General features: G+C 41.3%; 1 protein-coding gene across 1 annotated transcript; it reads right to left on the bottom strand.

Annotated features, from left to right (window-relative positions):
- Positions 1-7392: 7392 nt before the first annotated feature.
- LOC137287428 (uncharacterized) lies at positions 7393-21033 on the bottom strand. Its single transcript, XM_067819701.1, has 12 exons — positions 20795-21033; positions 18356-18385; positions 17526-17682; positions 15066-15277; positions 14047-14246; positions 13055-13443; positions 11762-11855; positions 11117-11267; positions 9275-9665; positions 8713-8803; positions 8090-8189; positions 7393-7911 (listed from the first exon to the last, which is right to left on the bottom strand). The coding sequence occupies exons 1-12, from the start codon at positions 20844-20846 to the stop codon at positions 7622-7624; spliced, it is 2157 nt and encodes a 718-aa protein (XP_067675802.1). The 5' UTR covers positions 20847-21033; the 3' UTR covers positions 7393-7621.
- Between the last annotated feature and the right edge of the window lie 1450 nt (positions 21034-22483).

Genomic DNA, 22483 nt, shown 5'->3' with positions numbered 1-22483 from the left:
GGACGTCTGACGCAGTCTTCACCGACGACGTAGTGCCGATGTAGATGTGCGTTCTTTTGTGAAATAATGCTCTGACCGTGAGTTCGAATTTGGATTTGTCAGCAGGAGACAAAGACTGGGTTCAAAAGTGGGAAATGTACCGCTTGCTTTTTGAACTGATGAACGTTTATCAAGTTTGCAAATTTGATCTTACAAAGTTTTATTTAAACATCAGTTAAGGTACTTAGCAGTATATAACAGGGTAAAGACATGCGTCATGTGTAGGTACAGAGCAGTGAGTGAGTGTAATTGTTAGCCACGCTCACCAGTATACTAGTTATATGGCGACGAAGCATAACGCATGTCAAGGCGACTTCATTTACTGTTTCACATTTTGATTATCATGGTAAAGCGAAGTTAGAAGTGACTGATTTCGATTTATAATATTGTCAATACATGTGTCCATAAATGTGTCCATGCATAATGACGTATAATGACTTTATATCATTCGTATGTTTGACCAGCATCACTAATTTATAACGTAAATTCTGTTGCAAATGTGATTGCTTTATGTCATGTTGGTGTTAATAAATGTGTAATAAGTTTATCCAGATCTGTACCTATGTGTGTAATATGTACATGTGTCTGTTTATTTTGTGTGTACAATTGTCTTCTTGAATGTCGAATTCTAAACACTTCTTACACCAGAGGCGGTGGGCTAGCCCGGTGGTTAAAACAGCCGTTGTTTACGCATGAGACCCGAGTTCGATTCCCCACAAGGGTACAATGGGTGGATTTTCTACATATTTTCTACTATCTACCTGTAGTCAAACAACTTGCTCTATTTTAACAACACAGCATATTTAATTACAAGGTTCTTTTCACAACGGTTTGTGTGAATACACATACACTCATACAACAGCCCCTTGCCACTCATAAATGCATATTATATTACAACTTAGGCGGGTGAAAGCCCACGCAGCCAATGCCCGATAGTCCTATTTTATGATAACATTGTTAAACTGTGTTAAGTATTGTAGTGTTAGACACAATCACTAATTCTGTGACTGCTGAGAGTTATTCGTGGACGAAATTGTTACGCACAGATAATCCCAGATTAATGCTTTTGTTTAAAATAGGAACCGGGACAAAGACACATTTTCTGTAGAACAGCATCACGCTGTCACGTGGGACCACCTGCTGTAGACTTTTCTCAATATACTCTAAAACAAAGTATTACACTACACGACACCACAGACACAAGAATGGCATTGAACAGAATTCTCCCGTGGAAATGTAGTAGAGCGGAAACATCCAAAAGATGAAATTCGTAATCCTTTCCTTGAAACGTGGTCAGCCATTGTACATGTGATGAGGCGTTAAACCCAGAGCATTAAAAGGGCAGCGTGAATCTTGAAAATTTAATGATAGCTACATGAATTATGTGGCAGATGTAGCCTTTGTACTACCCCATTGCATTATTCTTAAGTTTCCCTTGTTCTGTGTTTAATTGTTGATTCTTGTGAATAATTTGTGGTAAGGACAGTCTATATATCCTCGCTGACAGACAGGTTTATGGCCTTTCTGTTGTAACACGCCCAGGTCTTGATGTGCGCAACTACCACGTTAACCCTTTAAGTTACTTGCCTGCAAGTCCAGCAAATCCTATTAAAGGTTTTGTGAACTATTTTCATATATTCAAGGTGTGAGAACGGTCATACATGTGGAAGTTTACAACCAAATAGGCAATCTACTAGTTTGTATGCCCTGTAAGCGAGCAATACCAACTCTATTGTATTGTGGAAAATCAGTGCATTTAATAGGTATAGTCCTGGTACGAAGCATGATGACATCGTGCCGGATCTCACCGTCTGTATAGGCCCCTTGAAATCTGAAAAGATGTTTGACATTAGTATCACGTGTATACTCCACGTGACTGGGCGACAGTCTCCACCTTTCCCTCCCGCTCCAGTGAATCTGCAGATACGCAACGATGCCTCCAATCCACTAACATTTTGCACACGAGGGATCCTTGATTGCAAACGACGACCAAGAGTGTCCCAGATGTGTGCGATAGTGTTCAGATCAGTGCTCCTTGCATTTATGGGAGAGTCTCAATGGCATGATTGGGTGCCAGTGGGTGGTTAGCAAACTGAGGCACTGCAATTTGATCAAGCATGTCTGCGATGTAGCGTAGACTGTAATGATGTCTCCGTATGGTCACCCATATCAACACAGTCAAGGGAGACATCCTCAAACCATAACTCAGCTATCACTAATAGGAAACAGAAAGCTGAATGTTCCTTGGCACAAACTCAGTGTTAATGAGCCTCCAAACCGTCGCAAACCCAAACAGTCTTCATTCGCTGTATATGAACAGGTAACAGAGAAGAATAGCATGTGTCGTCAAGGACTATCTCTATTGATTATCTAAATGTGTGGTCTGTTATGCAAACTGAAGACATCACAATCTCCATGGCTTCTCAAGGACATTTCAGTTACAGATAACCCTTGTGGGTATGTTCTATGGCCTAACAGTGCCAGAATCTGAACTTTCATATGAGGTCACCTTAGATTATCATGAGGTATGGTATAGCGGAAATAAATGATAGAATCTTTATCTTATACAAATATCTTGGATATCCGTGAAGATATGGGTTACAGCTGATCTTCAGTAACCCATGTTTGTCGTAAAAGACGACTAAGAGGATCGAGTGATCAGGCTCTCCGACTTGGTTGACTCATGTCATCGTATCCCATGTGCGCAGATCGATGTTCATGGATTGTCTGGTCCAGAGTCGATTATTTGCTCGCCCCCATATCGCTGAAATAGTGTGATGAAGGCAAAAAATAGCTTTACTTAGTTTCCAACTTTCCATTTTTTTAGAAACAAGAGTCTGTCTACGTGTACAAATTTAAGAGTCTGCTAGTCCATCCGTCAGTTGTGAGTGAAACATTCTTAGCACAGGGAATGTCGTTCCTGACCTCACTTCTAACAGTCTCATACAACATGGGAAAGGCTGAATCTGAGAAACGCTGTTGCGAGGGGATTGTGTATAGTGATTCATATACACGGCCCTAAATCCACCATTTTGGACAACACTGAAGCTTCTTGTCCACTTTATCTGTTTTCAAAAAACCAAAGTGGTCCCATACAGCTGACTTGGGACCGTAAGGCTTACGATTTCAAAATTCGCACTCGGCTTGAGCGGTCGTTTTGGTAACGAGGGCAACTCTACATCCCCCTGTATCACTACTGAATGTTGTCGCTTACAGCAAATATAGATTACCCCATTAATCCCAATCGGAGGTAGGACTGTAGGACAGAACGTGTTTTCAAGTTACCGTCATTTATAGAACAAACTAAATCGATAGTATTGACAGTAGATGCAACTATATGGATACATTTGATCATTATTTCATACACGTAATGATAAAGTACTATCGGAGGGTTCACATCCGTGATCAATTGATAGTTCGATGCATCGTTACAAGCTTACAAAATATCATTTTATGTTATTTGGAAAATCGCTACATGGCATGTGAACAAAATGACGTCTGCCTCTCGAGTGGATTTTTAAAATCAGTGAAACATATTCTAAAATCTGCTATAAATGTGGTTAATTAAGTTGAGTGTGCAAACGTTTCAATGCATATAATGGTTTAAATGAAGCAGTTAAAGTCGGTGAATAACTCGAAAACAGCTAATCGAACTCGGACACTGCATGCGTCATATTATGACGTCATACAATAGTTGGCGATATAGCTTCTAGGCGGAGAGTTTGGCGGTTACCGTGGCAAAGGGTAATAGATTTCCCAATGAAATTACAGTATTGTACGTGTAGGTTAGAAAAAGGTGACTACTGTCTTGGTTGCTATAACCATTGCTCTTGTGTTACGTTACCATGGCATTCAACTGCTATTCTATTTAGTAGGACAGGCTAAAATGATCGATAATCTGATATATCGCCGATAGGAAGCAGTATTGATCAGTATCTGTTTCTCAATAATGTACAAAACTGTCACCTCACACCCGTAATGTGAAATATATTCTTTTCTTTCAGGCATTTTTAGCAGTCTTCGCTCAAAGGTATGATGTTTAGTTAACGATTATTGATCCGAAAGATCTATACCGACAGCAAGTCAAACTATCATAGTGATATCTTTGTGCTGAATTTGCGTTAACGTGTTAACTCAGTTAATTTTCTATGTTAATTGCATCACATTTGTGTTTGTAGGTTTTATGGCTTGTTGGCTTGTGTGACTCCCGGTTACCTGTTTAGCTTCGGTTTGAAAATCAACAAAACCAACATGTCACAAACTCAACAAGTGTTTGACGGGTGTTGAGACCTCGGTAATATACGACACACTGACAACTCCCGTGTTTGATAACAATGGTCATCGATCAAGGTTTTATGGATTAACCGATCGATCACCATATTCAGCGTCACAACTGATCACTCACCTGCCACGTGGATATTGTATGATACATAGATTTACAATACTCCTTGGTCGAATAATTACCCCGGTCCAAAAAATTCTTACCATTGTTTGTTATATATCCTAGACACCATTATCCGAATAAACACGTACATCAAGGGCAATGGTGACGGTTTACTCAGGAGCCTTTGTTCACTTAGTTCGTATACTCTTTTTTTCTACAAAATCTTGCATCTCTTCTATTTCTATGAAATATATTCATGACAACATGATCAAAGTTATTTATTGTCTGTTTTGTGATAGTAGCTACGCCCCTGGTCTTGCATTTGAAGATCCATGTTAACAATGGTCTTCAATTGTCATTCACAATACTGGCGTTGGTGCAAAGCGTTCATTCGTCGCTCCAGAGACCCAGGTTCAGTTCTCAACATGGAACGATATTGAAGCCCATTTCTGGTGTCCCCCCAAAACACACACACACACACACACACACACACACACACACACACACGCACACACACACACGCACACACACACGCGCGCGCGCGCGCACACACACACACACACACGCACACGCACGTCATGATGCTGCTGGAATGTTGTTGAACTGAATTCACTCACTCATTAACAACAACTTTATCCATCAGGGTATCTCGTGCTGTAAAGGCCAACAAGATGACAACGCGGTCCTGGCCTCCTTACATGGTCAGTTGTTTTCAGGCGAGAAGCACAGGCAAGATTTTCCCGGTTACTATAAAATATTGTTGTTGAGAATTCTGCTTAAACCAGTCTAAAATCTGTTGCATACAGGCACTAATATGAATCAGGTTATCTCGTCTTTATATCAGCCTTATTGCAGCCCCACCGTTTGACTAGTCCGAAATAAAGAAAGATATAAATATATGGCTGAACAACTTTTCTATTGCAAAGAGGGCAACGTTTCGGTTTAGGTTCCATTACCGATGTTAAGAATATGATAATAACGGTATTGGAGCCTACACCGAAACGTCGTTCCCAAAGCAATGAAGAGGTTGTTCATGTACCAAAGGTTATCCGCCCCTACTGTGTCTACTTCTACATGCCCCTGACAAAGTCGGTTCAAACGTCGCTGAGTCTCATTTCCCGGATTTGCCAATCATCCATTCAAAAGACGTCATACTAAATCATGGTCCCCCTTTCGTGCAGAGGGTGTACTGAAATACGAGTTGTGACTGTGACTGGGTGGGTGGGTGGGTGGTGGGGATGGTACTGAATCCCGGGTGTTACTATTCTATTGGTTTTGTGTAGGATTCAGAGCCAGGCACCTACTCGCCAGCACAGAGAGTCGGCCCTCTAACCCACAGTCATCGCGACTTCCACTGGTGGAAGGTTTGAGTTTCTCGATATGAGCCGTGGCAGGTTTCAGCTTTGCTGACAGGAACCATAAAGATACCAAGTACCTGGTATATACGTGTACTTGTAACATTTATTTTAAAACTAGATTAACCAGTATCAATTTGTAATTATTGAAAGTTCCTGCACCACTTGCTCAATATATATTGCAACTTATATCATGATATTCTTATGCTGTAAGCATGCATCAATTACTTTGAAAGCAGTTTATGCTGCTGATGTGATGCCTCTATTTCTCTTTGTAAAAGTATACTCAACTAAGGTATATATGTGTTTGTATTCTGCTTTAGCCAGTTCATCTCCCTGGCGGTCACGTTATGGCTGAAATACATGTTTTGCTGATGTTACTTAAAATCTTCAACCACTCACTCATCTCTGACGTCGTGTTATTTTTCTGTTGTTTTTTTTTTCTTTTATGAATTTCGGTTTGATTCGCTGACAGCTCAAGCTGATACCTTTGGAACATTACAACGTTTTCTTGTTATGTGGTTTCAAACTCTCTTGGTGAAAGTAATACATTATTTATGTTCCAGTTGTATCTGTTGACCTTCACATTTAGTAGTTTTGTAAATAATAGAGCATGAGCAAGTGACTGATATTGTGAGCAAACGTCCAAACCATCAGGAATGATGACACTTCATCAACTGCAACACGTTGTTACATAAAGGTGGAACAACATTATTACAAACTGCAGAAAAATCACACTTTCTGCCACGAATTTTAAAAAATGAGACAATAACTTAGGTAACAAAGTGAACTGTTGTACAGGAGAAGGCCAACACAGACACAAACCGCTGTTACTGGAGAGAGTGCTTTCAGCCAAATAACGTTGTCATTAGATAAATACAGATTCGGACACATTGTTGTTTCAAATATGTGCTTTCTTTTGCCCGGTACTTCAGTAGAAAGTACTACTATCAGGTTATATCAGCCGTACATAAACACAATCAAATCAAAGTTATAAACATGAAACAATAACAGGAAAATTGCACGAAAACATATAATACTGTGAACGGTTTTACTGTGGCCATTGTACGGATTTGTAACAGGTGGGCTCTTGATCAATCAGTCAATCACTCAATCACTCACTCAATCAATCAATCAATCAATCAAACAATCCGTCAGTCCGTCAGTCCGTCAGTCGATTTATCTCTCCAGTCAAAGCGAGAGTTCTCTGTCACTCCAAATCCTTAAGCTGAGATCGAAGTACAACACATTGGAGGTAGTCTCACTGGCCACCTCTACTCCTCATTCAGTTAAGTAAATATGTACACAGTACTGTACATATGATTGCATTCGCAAGGCAAGTAGTTAAATATGATATATAGTCGGAACAGGTCGTATTTGCAGCAAGAAAATAGAGGACTTGAACATTATCTATCTTTAACAGTTCAAAACATTGTTCTATTCCTCGTATCTTTTACTCCCGTCTTTCACATTTGACAAAATTAATACGGTGCACAACAGAGTATTAACCTTGCCTATTGTTAAGATCTCAGTGCAATTATATAAATTAGTCAAAAGGTATCAGCGGTTAGCCTCACTTGTCATTGTACTGAATCTTCAACAGAATTAAGTACATTTTTAGAGAAATCATTGTATTTATTTCTGAAACTGCGAAACAATTACTGTGCATTTGTGTTGTATACAGGATTTGGTGGTTAGGGTTTTAGCTTATTTAAATTCTTACATGAATCCTTCCTTACACTGACTATATAAGATGCGGAATTATGAACATTTTAGGGCATATTTTTCCACGGATACTGTCTAACTTGTATTGTGCAGTTTGCATCAAAGAGACAAGACACGTCTACATGAAAACTGCATACACCAGTATGACTGACACATGTACAAGCAGTGTGCCGCTGGGTTGACAACCCAGACCACTAGCTGGAGGAGGATTTCCTGCTAGGCGTGCTGGTGGCATAGGTTCTGGATTTGCTAACTTCCCAGCTGATGGCAAGATGCTTAGCCCGTCCTTCTTCGGACTGTATATTGCTGAAGTCTTCTTCGAGACGTCAGCTTCTGCAGCAGGTATTGCGAAGACCATATCATGCTTCTCAGCAACATGACTTTGTGTAGTTGGGTTTGGCAGAGGATCTGTAAAAGGTTGCAATGGTATCTTATGAAATGTAAGACCAGATCTGCATTTTGATTTTAGTATCACACAGTTCTTACGTAATAATATCATTCCTACAGCATTTGGTTCAAAGAAGGTTATAATTGACATTGCTGATATTCGTGGGTATAAGATTTACAGCTGTTGAAGAGTACGTACGGTCGACAGCTGAGATGACTGTTGTCGTAGCTTCCGTGTCCTCTGAACATACCATGGGACGATCCTGGTAGCATGTGTGGGCCTTGCAGGAGATGACGAACTGTACCAGGGAGGCGTGAATGAAACAGGTAAGTGAGTATTGGTATTATGTGAACAGTATTAGTGATATAATAGTGTGTGAGAGAGGAAATGCAGACGTAGTGCAGATCCCGTGAAGTCCCCATGTTCGAGCAATCAGTGAGCACGATGTGATTCAATAAGATTAAATCAGGTCGAATACGGGATAAGAACTCAGGCCCGTCGGTTTCTGGTTCTAAGCGATATTCTTATGGATGTATAAGTGCAAAGTAAACTTCAGGCACTTAGTGGATAGAGCAGGGATCGTTTCTAACGTGGACAAGGGTGACCGGGGAAGGAGGGAAGGCACGTGAAACACCAAATACAATACACCGACACTGAACATTGATTACTGTTAAACAGTTATTTCACAATATTGATAACCAGCTGCAGGACGAGTTATACACGACAGACAATGCCATTCTACTTCTGTATGAACAGCAAAGAACTGCTATACTCGGTGGGTAGTTCATATACAGAGCACGTGTATATAGGTCAATCCTTACGAAGGAAACCTGTAGTTGGGGCGGTGTCTTGAATTCCAGCACAATGCGGTCCTTGCGTCTCCTCATGGTGAGCGTATCCTCGCTGGGAACGCTGAAAAACAGACATAGATATACATATAGGCAAGAGTGTAACGTGCCTCTACACTGACAACCTTAACCTTCTATTGACACTATCTGTTCCATGGTTGCAAAACAGTGACGGCTATAACTGAAGGACAGTTTCAAGTCAGCGCCTACTTTGACATGTTTAACTTAATTTCAGATCAATGGTGACTCACAATGACAACAGTCTTATTGTGATAAGCGTGTAGATCCGTGGTGGATACGGCTGACAATAGTAGTCTTGTATGTATGGTTCCGCGATTTTCAATACTGACAATAATGGACTTATTAGAACAATGACAGATGCCAAGAGGGCCTACATTATTAGGACACATATCCACAAGGACCTCACAAGGCAATTAAAAATCACGAATAGGCTATGAGCACAAGCACAGAGGATTTATTTTCAGGATATTAAAAAATTTGCAACTGCCCTACTCCACAGCCTACTGACACGTACCCGTTTCTTAGAAGCTCAACAGATAGTTTGTCATCGTTCCAAGGGTGCATCCGGCATGTTGTAATATGAATATTCTGGTCCAACTCCGACATACTTGGTTCTGTTTCCAAGGTCATGTAGACCGTCTGATTCCGATATAGGTTGGGACGGGGTCCGAGGTCTGAGATCAGGTCAGCTGTTTTCCAAAGTGCCAAGTGCATCACTGGTTTGGTCGGAGGAGATATGTGCTCATCGCGTGTACCTGCCGTTTTGATGGGTGCTGGTGTGGGGGTCAGATCATATAATGGTAAAGCTGGTGAGGTTTCTGTCTGGCTTCTGTGAAGACTGCTCTTTTCTTCACTTGGACGCTTACTCTTCTTTCGGACAGCTGAGACTCCGTGACGTATCGGATCTTGAGGGGCATCAGTGATAAATTCATAAGACAAACGTTTCATAAAGTGTCAGTAAAATGAGGATGCGACCAGATATGATTTACGTATGTCATTGACTCCCATTATTTAAAGATTGCATAAACTTTTAACTGTAGACAAATCGAATCCGGCAACGGTCTGTATTCATATGGTGTCCTGTACAGCGTGAAAAGAGATTTGTTGAAAAATCGAACGACGGATGTTTGTCTGAAGTGAATATAGATATATGACAAGGTAATATGAAACCTCTAACAGAACACAAATTCAAGAATCAAAAGGTTCATCTACACCCACCCATACATGTCTACATCTTATCACCCCCATCGCCACCCCATCTCCGTTCTCACACCCCTACCTGAAGCTTCACCGCCAAGACACTAAGACGCGGTCACAGCTTGCGGCCATGAACGTAGTTCTACTGGACAGTTGTGATTAACCTAGTAAGCCATACTTTTATCGCAGTGCCACGTTATCATAGTGCACTACGATCAACACAACTGTGCACAATTGTCCATTATGACCTACATTGGACAACAAAACGTGACAGCTCGAAATAGATCGTAGCAGAACTTGTAGACGGTTCGTATTGAGAAGCATATGTATCGCCATATCAATGGTCCTTTCAGGTTTTGTAACGTTCGTCCACGTCTACATGGCGTTTTGTCACGACTGTTTAAACCCTTGCTGCCCGTTTTGTCACGGTTCTCACGACAAGCAATGGTTCATCCGTAGAAAGTCTGATAGAACGCCCCAGACGTGTCAGAACCCTGATCAAACCGTGAGAAACGTGAGGGAAGTCATCACAACGCGACAGGTCGGGAGGACACGTAATTTCATCTGTAGTGGACTTCGGACCGAGCCGTAGTACACCTTTCAGCTTCCGGGCAACCCGTTTTCGCTATGGCCCATCATTGATATTGTGGGAGACCGTGAGAAAACTTGACCTTAGATAACAAAATCGTCAAAATCCCACGGGGCACGATGTTTCAAGGAAACGGGGCTGCCATGGGAGCCGGGAACACAGAATAACCATAGCATTAACACAACAACCCTCCTGAACTATCCCTTACACACCTACATGGTAACTACGTTGGGCTCCTGCGTCTGTGTCGAAACTTTGTAGAGAGTTTATATGTGTTTCGTGTCTTATTATGTATATGGCGGTCACACTATTTATGCCCAGTGAGCAGTTTTCGAGACGTCGTCACAAATAACTATAGCGTTTTGTATTACTGCGTCACAGTGAATACGAGAATAGTACAAACTCTGCTCACTATCAAAATGGTGCCAATTTATTGTTTGTAGTACAAATCTACTGTGTCTCTCGGATGCAGTTTACCGAACAACTGATTGTTTCAAAGCGTATCAACTTTTTAAACAAGGGAAAGGAAATTGGACAGACACAAGGGAAGACATATGTGTATCAACTCACAGTTGTCAACAGTATCAACTGGGTTTATGACTACAGTCGTGGTGAGAATGTCGTCATGGGTCTCCCTCTTCCTACGGTAGTGATATCGGTTCAGGCAGGTAGGACTACGTTCCTGCCAGTCACAGGCAATCGCCCTGCAGTAAATTCTTATCTACAACAGATGCAAGAACATCATTGTCAAACATCGCATTGTCATGTCATGTCAATTAACGCTATGGCGTTGGGCAAATGTCAACGAAACTTAATTCAGTTGATCAATGTTCACAACAAAATGCAAAATGTAACAGACACATTAGCTATAATTTTGAACAAATGGCACCTTTCCGTACCATTATCAACATGTAATTATCAGGCGACTAGAGGGATCAGGTGGTCAGTGTCGCTGGGTTTATAACATGCCCAGTTGCACAGATCGATGCTCATGCTGTTGATCACAATATTGTCTGGTCCAGGGTAGATTATATATACAAAGCGCTGCCATATAGCTTGAACATTGAGGCGTTAGACGGCAGTAAAGTACAAAATGTAAGGGATAGCACGTTCTTTAAAAATGGTGTGTTCCCTTGATGCCACATTAACGTATAGATTGTCATATTTTTGATTATGTGTCCTACGTGTAAATGGTAACAACATGTAGGCTATTACCTTGTTGATGACTCCGAACTGGAAGACTCTGTATTTGAATCCAAACCTTGTAAGAGATAAGGGGTACCCGACCAAAGTCTTCTCCTCAATTGTCCTGGAACAAGAGTGGAGACAATCTGTGGAAAAAGGTGGATGACAGCACTGCACTTCTGTGCGTGTCTAATGGTTCACCTACGGGAGCGTATAAATAGCGTCATTTGTTTTGCAAATATTTCTTTCAAAATTTAAAATCGATCCGGTTAGTCGTTTCTAAATACAAGCATGGGTGGCTGAGGAAAAATTCTACCCCTAAGTCATCACGAATCTAGAAGTGTACACAGCTTTGTTCTACAATATTGGCATGACGTGTCTATACAGTGGACCTGCGATTTTCACACCGCTTGGAAGTACTATGTGAATCTGCCACACCGCTTGGAAGTACTATGATGTCACTTCATAATAAATGATGGGCGCGCGCCAGTATTACTGGCACATACCTACACAATCAAACACTCCCAGGTAACTCCAGCTACCCCAAGCTCACAGTAACTACCTCCACCACACGCAAGCTCACACCAGCAAGCTCCAGACCACACCAACACACACAAGTTCACACCAGGTTACAACTGCTAACTCCGGCTAGCTACAGATTACACCAGCACAGACCAGCCAACTCTACCTAATTCCAGTTCACAGCAGTCGACACCAACACACACCAACCAGCTCCAGCTAAATCAGCTCACACCAGCACACACCAGCACACATCAGCACGCACCAGCTCACACCAGCAAACTCCGGCTAGATCCAGCTCGCACTGGCGCAGACCAGCAACCTTCAGCTCACACTAACAAACACCAGCACACAACAGCTTTCAACCAGCTGACACCAGCACACACAAGTAGACACCAGCACACATCAGCTTACACCAGATAACTCCAGCTCACACCAGCATGCGCCTACACACATAGGTACACTCGAGTATACACTCACTTAGTCCAGCACTTTCTGGCACAATCCACAACGCGCCAAGCACAGATGAGCACATACCAGCAAATATAAGTTCGCTCCATCATACCTGAATACTCTCCGCAACAAACCATCATTCTACAGTAGAATTCAGCACTCGCAGGTGCACCACGAACCATACTGTGTACCGTATTAAAGCACATGCCACCACAAGTCACTATAAACTTCCATACATCAAACCAAAATACTGCTGCTCACTCTAGCACATTAAGCTCCAGCAAAATCAGCAAAACACCCCAACTGAATACCTCCAAATTTATATGTTCTAATAACCAATAGGAGACGTACCTGTTCCTGATTAAATTAGCTGAATGCGAAGGGGGAGTGTTCGGTTCTGGAACAACCCAGCAGTCTGGCACCACCACTTTTAGATCGCGGTTCTCAGTGATAAGGTCCACAGTGACGTTCAAGCAGTCGTTAACGTGGAGGCTAACTGGAGTGCTATATCGCTCGAAGAAATGGTCTGATTTCCACAGGTACATCTTGAAACGAAACTCCCCCTTGCCAACAATGCCAATTGTTTGAGTGACAATTTCAGCGCCAATGTTAACCTCTCGTTCTCTTTCGAAGGCGCACATGGCATCCACGACATATGCACCTCTCCGTGTTATACCATCGCTGTCACTCACTGGACTGTGAATCAGCTTGGTCTCATAGAGCAGATGTGTCTCATTTCCCTAAAAGTGAATACATTTATAGTAGACTTTACAAAATTATTTGGGCATTCCTTGTGGATTTTCTGGCACAACAAGCTTCATTCGGTGAAGGAAAAATGCATTTCAGCCACACGTATACCATGTTTTGAAGTAAACGACATAACTCCTATTCTCAAATCCGTACATTGGCTTTCTATTACATTTCGTACTGACGTTAAACTCATCTGCAGAGACACCTTGTCTCACTAATGTCACTGATCTGACAGAATATACCACAACCATAACGTTTCGATCCCAGAAACAGCTCCTCTTAGCAGTCCCCTAGATCCTCTTAGCTTCATTTTGCGTGCCCTTTCCGACATGCTGTTCGTGTCGAGTTCCCTATGTTTCAATAGTAAACTTTCAGAATTTCGCAAGTTCTCAATCTTGGTAGAAAACCAATCTCTTTAAGAGCACCTCTCACAAACTCGTCAAACCACAATGTATTTTCTGGCGTATGTCATCTTCTGATACTATTGTAGCGCAGTGAGTGTACGTTTTAAAAATATCCAACTCAATATTTATCATTAGGGATAAACTGTATCAGCAAACTAAATTGCCACACGGGAGACTGGATTCGCCTACCGACGTCTTGACACCACATGTATCTAAGGCGATGACAGCCGACACAACTTCGTCTCCAGACCCAGGGTCGTAATTGTAAGTGTTGATGGGGCAGCCATGAGCCATCAGAGAGATGTGGGCTGGTGTGAGATCCTTGTCGTTCACCTTGCTGAAATCCACTCTCATGTACGTGTTGTTGCACGAGATGTCCGGGGCATCAGCTGTGGAAACAATATCTCACTAAACCACACTTTACTTCTTCAAGAATTAAAGAAAAGTACACATATCACCTACAATGAGGTTGTGACAGTTACATTTGTATATCTGGTCGACAGGCATTACACACACAGGATCTGTAAGTTTTAGTTTATTGTTATTATACTCACTTTCAGACACAGTGTTAAAGATGACAGGGTGCATATGCTCACGTTCAGACACAGCGCTTTGGGTGACAGGGTACATATACTTACATTGAAACACAGTGTTGAAGTTGACATGATGCATATCTTACAGTCAGTTTATGAAATGACTAAACATTTCAGTCATTTCGTGAAAAAACTAAGAGGGTCAGCCATTTCGGGTTATTGTGTGTAACAACAATCAGTATACTTCAGTCATTTATAATTTCATGAAATGACTGAGGTATATTGATTGTTGTCACAAAAAAATGACGCGAAATGGCTGACCCTCTTAGTCATTTCACGAAATGACTGAAATGTTAAGTTATTTCACGAAATGACTCATTTCACAATCTGACTGTAACACAAATACTCACGTTGAGACACCCAGTGTTCAGGGTGACAGGGTACATGTACTCACGTTGAGACACACAGTGTTCAGGGTGACAGGGTACATATACTCACGTTGTGACACCCAGTGTTCAGGGTGACAGGGTACATATACTCACGTTGAGACACCCAGTGTTCAGGGTGACAGGGTAAATATACTCACGTTGAGACACACCGTGTTCAGGGTGACAGGGTAAATATACTCACGTTGAGACACACAGTGTCCAAGATCACAGGAGTTCTTATACTCACGTTCAGACACGCAGTGTTCAGGGTGACAGGGGCTGTCTTCAAGACACGTCATGTACACGGCGTCAGTGCAGCCATCGACGTCGCCCCAGTTGGAGTGCTGGCAGTCAGTCAGTAGGTTCAATTCTCCTCCGTGACAGAACGGTCTGTGCATAACTCTAAACCGTGGGCGCAGCGTTCGGTGTTGTAACATCATGGGAGTGGCATATGTGTCACTGCAAACAGTGTCATAGTGATGTAGCAATACTCGTCAACCAGTTTGATGGTTAGGTGGCAATACCCATAAACCAGTGTGATGGTTAGGTAGTGATACTCCTAAACCACTGTGATAGTTATGTAGCGATACTCGTAAACCAATGTGATAGTTAGGTAGTGATACTCCTAAACCACTGTGATAGTTATGTAGTGATACTCGTAAACCACTGTGATAGTTATGTAGCAATACTCGTCAACCAGTGTGATAGTTAGGTAGCACTACTCATCAACCATTGTGATAGTTATGTAGCAATACTCGTCAACCAGTGTGATAGTTAGGTAGTGATACTCCTAAACCACTGTGATAGTTATGTAGCGATACTCGTCAACCAGTGTGATTGTTAGGTAGCAATACTCGTCAACCAGTGTGATAGTTAGGTAGCAATACTTCTCAGCCAGTGTGATAGTTAGGTAGTGTTACTCGACAACCAGTGTGATAGTTAGGTAGTGATACTCCTAAACCAGTGTGATAGTTATGTAGCAATACTTCTCAACCAGTGTGATAGTTAGGTAGCGATACTCGTCAACCAGTGTGATAGTTTTGTAGCAATACTCGTCAACCAGTGTGATAGTTAGGTAGCAATACTTCTCAACCAGTGTGATAGTTATGTAGCGATACTTCTCAACCAGTCTGATAGTTAGGTAGCGATACTTCTCAACCAGTGTGATAGTTATGTAGCAATACTCGTCAACCAGTGTGATAGTTAGGTAGCAATACTTCTCAACCAGTGTGATAGTTATGTAGCGATACTTCTCAACCAGTGTGATAGTTATGTAGCAATACTCGTCACCCAGTGTGATAGTTATGTAGCAATACTCGTCAACCAGTGTGATTGTTAGGTAGCAATACTCGTCAACCAATGTGATACTTATGTACCAATACTCGTCAACCAGTGTGATAGTTATGTACCAATACTCGTCAACCAGTGTGATAGTTATGTAGCAATACTCGTCAACCAGTGTGATAGTTATGTAGCGATACTTCTCAACCAGTGTGATAGTTAGGTAGTGATACTTCTCAACCAGTGTGATAGTTATGTAGCAATACTCGTCAACCAGTGTGATAGTTAGGTAGCAATACTTCTCAACCAGTGTGATAGTTATGTAGCGATACTTCTCAACCAGTGTGATAGTTAGGTAGCAATACTCGTCAACCAGTGTGATAGTCATGTAGCAATACTCGTCAACCAGTGTGATAGTTATGTAGCAATACTTGTCAACCAGTGTGATAGTTATGTAGCAATACTCGTCAACCAGTGTGATTGTTAGGTAGCAATACTCCTAAACCAGTGTGATTGTTAAGTAGTGATGCCCGTCAACCAGTGTGATAGTTATGTAGCAATACTCGTAAACCAGTGTGATGGTTAAGTAGTGATACTCGTAAACCACTGTGATATTTATGTAGTGATACTCGTAAACAAGTGTGATATTTATGTAGTGATACTCGTAATCCAGTGTGATAGCTATGTAGCAATACTCGTAAACCAGTGTAATAGTTATGTAGCAATACTCTTCATTTCTAAACCAGCCCTCGCCTAAATATAAATTAAGCAGTCGAAATACGGGACTGTTGATAATGGCGGGAAGTCAGTACTATACTGAACATGCTTTCCGTGATACACACTAAGGGCATACCTGTTTATCCAAATGACTGGTCGATTTCCATTTTCTGCAGTTGTGTGAGAAATATTACACCCCAATGTGATGTGATGACTAATATCTCGTTAAACACTCCACCCACATATGTGAAATTTTAGATATGACTGGTAGAGATTCCTTCACAATGAAACAGTCGACATCGAGAATACAATTAGTCTACGTACTCTTTCATCTACACTTCATATCTGTGTCCCAGGCTAATGGCTGAACACATCTACGCCATGTGCTTACATAAACTCTCTGTTCTTTTTATCTTATATGAGAACCACAAAACTATGTTGTGAGCGTACTCGCGTTAACGAAGGAAAACATCGCAAAAAGACCGGCATTGAAAACGCAAGAACATTTTATTCCTACAGGTGAAGAGAGAGCGTGTGTCGAACGAACAGAGGGATATGTCGAACTCCGACTTTCGTGAATGGCGTGAGGAGAGGACACAAAGCTTAAGCGAAACACACGGTCATCCAATACGAGTTGAGCACGGTTCATCCCCATATCATACAAGGGTACGGCGAGGGAGACAGTGTCCTCCAGGATGGCAATACTTACTTGAAACACAGCATTCTGCACACGACCCTTGCTGCCTCCACATCAAAATTGTCAGAGCAGACAGACCCCCACGAACGAGTGGCGGCGTCCTTCACCTCCAGAATTCCGATACCAGCCGGTCCGCCATCGTTAAACAGACGCACGTTCTGGTCTGTGACTGTGGAAATAACAAGTGCAAACTAAATTACCCGTCAGAGACTGAGTTATACTCCAGCTATAACTTTAACATATGGTTTATTAATAGTTGAGACTGGGCAAAACAATCAGAGACCTTTATCAAAACATCGACCAAAACAGTTGGACTGCGATTTTTCAGGCGCTTCATCGTGGTTTCTTACACTTGGACGTACATTGTGGTCACATATGGCAAGGTGGATACAATAAACATGCATTTGTTGTGTTTTTCATCAACGTAATTGCTCAAAGGCGCTATCTGAGTACACTTTATCTGTCCAGAGGTGGATAGGTGCGTCTTGAGACCACTTTTAAAATTTGATAGTTCAATTTCGGAACGGATGATGGATGATAAATCTTTCCACAGGAAGGATCCTGCTCTTGAGAAAGATCTGTCACCCTATGACTTAGTTCTAGTTTGTGGTAGTTCAAGGAGAGACTGGTCTCTTGAGCTTATTCCGCTAAGTCAAGAGAGCATTTTATACTTATTCACTCAAAGCGGTGTTAAACTCAATGCATCCACTCATTCACTCAGAGCGCTTTTAAACTCATTGTACCCACTCATTCACTCAAACCGGTGATAAACTCATTGCATCCACTCATTCACTCATAGCGCAAGTCTCTCCCTGCGTCATGACAAATGTAACTCTACTTACCTGGACAAAGCGACTGGACAGACACCACACCTGGAACAAACGAAAGGAATATGTCATCAGCAACCCATGCTTGACAAAAACTCTGATTATGATTGTCTTAAGGACGACTAACGGGATCGGGTGGTCGAGCTCGTTGACTTGGTTGACACGTCATCAGTATCCAATTGCGCACACCGATGCTCATGCTGTTGATCACTGGATTGTCTCGTCCAGACTCTATTGTTTACAGACCAGCGCCATATAACAGGAATATTTCGGAGTGCGGAACAAAACTGAACTCACTCACTCTTGTGTATTGTTTGCCTAACTAACCATAGAATCGTCTCTGGTAAAACGAAAAGACTTTTGGCGACTCAGATGTGGAATAATCTTCTGCAGTATTAATGGTGGCAAAATGAGGCAATGTCCGAACACGATAGTAATACCAGCGGCGGCGTTACCAGTAAGTGAGTATAGTTTTACGGTGCGTTCAGCTGTATTCCTTCAATGCCACGACGGAGAACACTAGACATGAGCTTCACAACTGATGGGCTCCAAATATGGAGGTCAGAGAAGTGCCTGTCAAAGCTTGATATTAAGTGGGTTCTCCCTAGCTTATCTAGTCAGTATTGAATCGACATGTCAAATAAACAAAGGGGTTTCTTCACTTCCTGGTTGCCGGTTTGACAAAATGGCATCATTTACAATAAGAACACCATGTGTTAATATCAGCCACGTCACAAGAGCTTTCCACCACGGCAACGCGGACAGGCTACAATGTGAAGGAGACTTTATTGAAATTTATCAACCAGCTTTCTTGTCACCAACTGCTACAGAAAAGAGATTAACAAATCACAAAAGTATATTTTTCTAAACAGGTGACAGCTACCACCAACCGGTAGATAAATGTTGTGGTAAATATTTCGTTACATCTATGCTGGGTAATATTGTTCATTATGTTTATATCTCAGCTATTTAAAACAATGGAATTGCTTGATTACAATTGCAGGTCACATGACTGCCGTGAGTAAACGTGTGACATTCCACTTCTACAAGTTTTACCGAGAAATGAAACAGAAAAGGGAAAATGTCCATTAGTCGAAATGGAGGTCTATGCTCGGATTCAGTGGACATAAAATATCCACAAGGTTGCACAACAATTTTCACCTTTGTGTGGAGCACCGTTAGGCGTCCACGTCTCACAACCTTCGAGACACAGTGAAAACTGAAATTTCAGTGCGTCAGACAGATAACTGCTTAAGAACTGTTTGATCGGGCTTACAATATTCACGGCCTAATTCACAAAAACGTATGGCAGACAGACGGCCAGGTTTCGGCTGTGTATTATTGTCAAGAATACTTAGCCAAATATTTGTCTCTTGATTCAACCATAAAGCCAGACTATTTTCTTGGAAAATATCTTGTAACTATTAGTTCAAAAGATATGCGGAAATGTTTGACAAAAACTGCATTGCAATGTACATGATTTCAATGTTAATTCTCATAGATACTCCAAAAATTATGAAACTGCGGTTTGTACTTACATGAGTATATCCGCTAACAATAATATTTGTGGAACATATTTTACCTGAATACAGCCGTAATAACCCTCATGTTTAAATATTTCTTTAATTGTTGAGAGCCCGTGATTCGAATAGGCCGTTAAAGAACGAATAAAGTCATATTTGTGTGCTCTTACTTGTGGTTAGTCAAGAACGGAACACCAGTCTTAAAATTAAAAGTTACCAAAAAGCCGTCTACTTCACTCTCGCCCGCCAACGAAACCACAGACAGGTTACGTAACCCTGTCGCCAGAGCCTTACAGTGACGTCATATGAGGAACGATTTTCAGTTAGTTGTATCTTTCTTGGAATTGTGTGCTTGTACTTCGATCAAAACAAAAATATCTTTTATCATATTTATTCAGGCAACAAGATGTATATTGCCTGTATGGCGCATATAGATGTTTTACACATATTGTACTGTTGGTCTCGTAGCCAACTATACGACTATACGAAATAAATGATCACTCGGCCGCTATGCTATTTGCACACAAAGGAAAATCAGCTCGTTTGCGGATTAAACCCAAAATACTGAAACTATGAAAGGTCAAAATCTAAATCGATTTGCTACTTTGATTCCAGAAACAACACAAGTTAATTCTGGATTGCAAGAAATGAGAAAACAATTATGAAACATACACACACACCAACGAATAAATACTGTGTTTTCTTTTATTTTTGTTATAATATAAAAACAAAATAAAAACTACCGTAACCTCATTTTGGGTTACAGTTACAAAGGTTCCACGTCTATGGGTCATATATATCCGATTTAAGCACCAATACCCGTTGCCCTTCTGTGTGAAAAGAAGTGGTTGTCTTATTGTCATAAAACGATAGTGCGAAAAATACGAACAAAATCAGTATTATGTTTTCTGTGAGTACGTAGAAGATTTACCTAAGGCTGTTAGGCAGATCGAGACCAACAGGGGCAGGGATGTCCTCTTCATAGCTGGAGAAGTGTAACAACAGACACAACACTCTGTGGTTGTGGGGGATTGGTTGTGTGCACTGATAACATAAAGACTGGCTGAGGTTATAAGCGCAGATTGTATGCGCAGAGTGACATCACTGTTCAGAAATAGGCTCCTTCTTTGAGTAAAGACCCCGGGTGTGAGACACTGTGCATATCAATCTGTATTAAGCATGCAGTTGCTACAGACGTTAAGCCGGTCTGATAACACGTTTTGATCACGAAACAGTTGAATCTCCATGAGTTACCATTGACTTTCATCCTGTGCTAAACAGTCCAACACCGGTGTATCGAACTTATGGTTGTACTGAAGTAATACATTCTTTGTCACCATCTAGCGGTTTATGTCGAACACTGGCGTGAGTGAGATTACTTTTACGCCGCACTCAGTATTCCAGCTATATGGCGGTTTGTGAATAATCTGGACCAGACAATCCAATGAATAACAGCATGAGTCTCAATCCTCGTAACTCGGATACGAGAACTTGTGGCAACCAGGTCGGAGTGCCTGGACACCCGATCCCGATCGAACACTGGATAGCTCGAAGTATATAGTGTTACGAGAGTGTATTTTTGTATATTGTATTATTAATTAAGTAATAATAATTATTTGGGCCACAGTGTTTATTGTTTTGAATAATAATTATAATGGCTCACATTCCGTATGAAAGAAGTTCAGTGGTATAAGTATTTTATCGACAGGCCTTTAAGGTAGTTCTATAGAGTTACCTCCCTTTGAAAACAAGGTAAACACGAGACTACTACTGTTCTAGAGCATTCCACGTTAGTGGTGGTGCTTGAACTTTCAGGAAATGACTGATTGTACATATGAAGGCTAGTTGCCGTGTTGTTGACACGGAAATACACACAGATAACTGGAGTATATCTTCCTTCCTCCATCAACGCGTGATCTACATAATCGCTGCCTGGCCGCTCGCTGTGTTACATTCTGCATAACCGTTTCTCACTTTCATATCAAGACTTCTAAGGGTTGACATTATATTGTGACCCATTACTGTTGATTTGACTCACTTACATGAAACGTCTATTGTGTATCTTTTATATCTTGCTTTTGTTTAATACAAATTATTGAAAATTTCGAACTTCTCAGTATTGTATTCTGCTGGTTCTGAGGGGATTTCTTACACCTTTTTGTCACGGTAAAGTTCAAACCGTAACAATACGTCGGATCCTTCGACACAATGTGTTTGACTGTTCTTCTTTTGATTTGGCAATTCGCGTGTAACCGCAGGAAAAAAATCAATCAATGCTTTAGTGTTCGTATATTACGATTAAACTATCATTTTCCTCATGCATAGTCATGTTTAAAACAATATCAATAAAAATAGTTTCTATTACTTCCATGCTTCAGGGCCACATTTCACAATGCTGTCGTAGCGCTACGACTGTCGTAAGAATGTTTCACAGAATTGGAGATGTGACTGTCGTAGCCTAATGATAGCTTTGTGAAATGAGGCCCTGAGGCATGGAAATAACTGAAACCATTAGCAATGACATGTGAAGTGACTTGAGAAGCGGGACCTAGATCCCTGCCTGTGTTTAATTACTATGTGCATACATTCTTTATACATTTCTGAATTCAATAAACATGGT

This window comes from Haliotis asinina, chromosome 1, assembly GCF_037392515.1.
Source record: "Haliotis asinina isolate JCU_RB_2024 chromosome 1, JCU_Hal_asi_v2, whole genome shotgun sequence".
Lineage (NCBI taxonomy): Eukaryota > Metazoa > Mollusca > Gastropoda > Lepetellida > Haliotidae > Haliotis > Haliotis asinina.
The sequence above is the reverse complement of the archived record's forward strand: the minus strand, read 5'-3'. Positions and strand labels throughout refer to the sequence as shown.

What these genes read in the sequence shown, in the direction of transcription:
- LOC137287428 (XM_067819701.1), bottom strand. Translation starts at nt 20,846, where the DNA reads ATGAAGAGGACATCCCTGCCCCTGTTGGTCTCGATCTGCCTAACAGCC. An exon ending in AGTTCGGAGTCATCAACAAG is followed by an intron (nt 11,268 to 11,761) that starts GTAATAGCCTAC and finishes CATCTGTTGTAG; the next exon opens with ATAAGAATTTACTGCAGGGC. An exon ending in AGTCATCTCAGCTGTCGACC is followed by an intron (nt 7,912 to 8,089) that starts GTACGTACTCTT and finishes AACCTTTTACAG; the next exon opens with ATCCTCTGCCAAACCCAACT.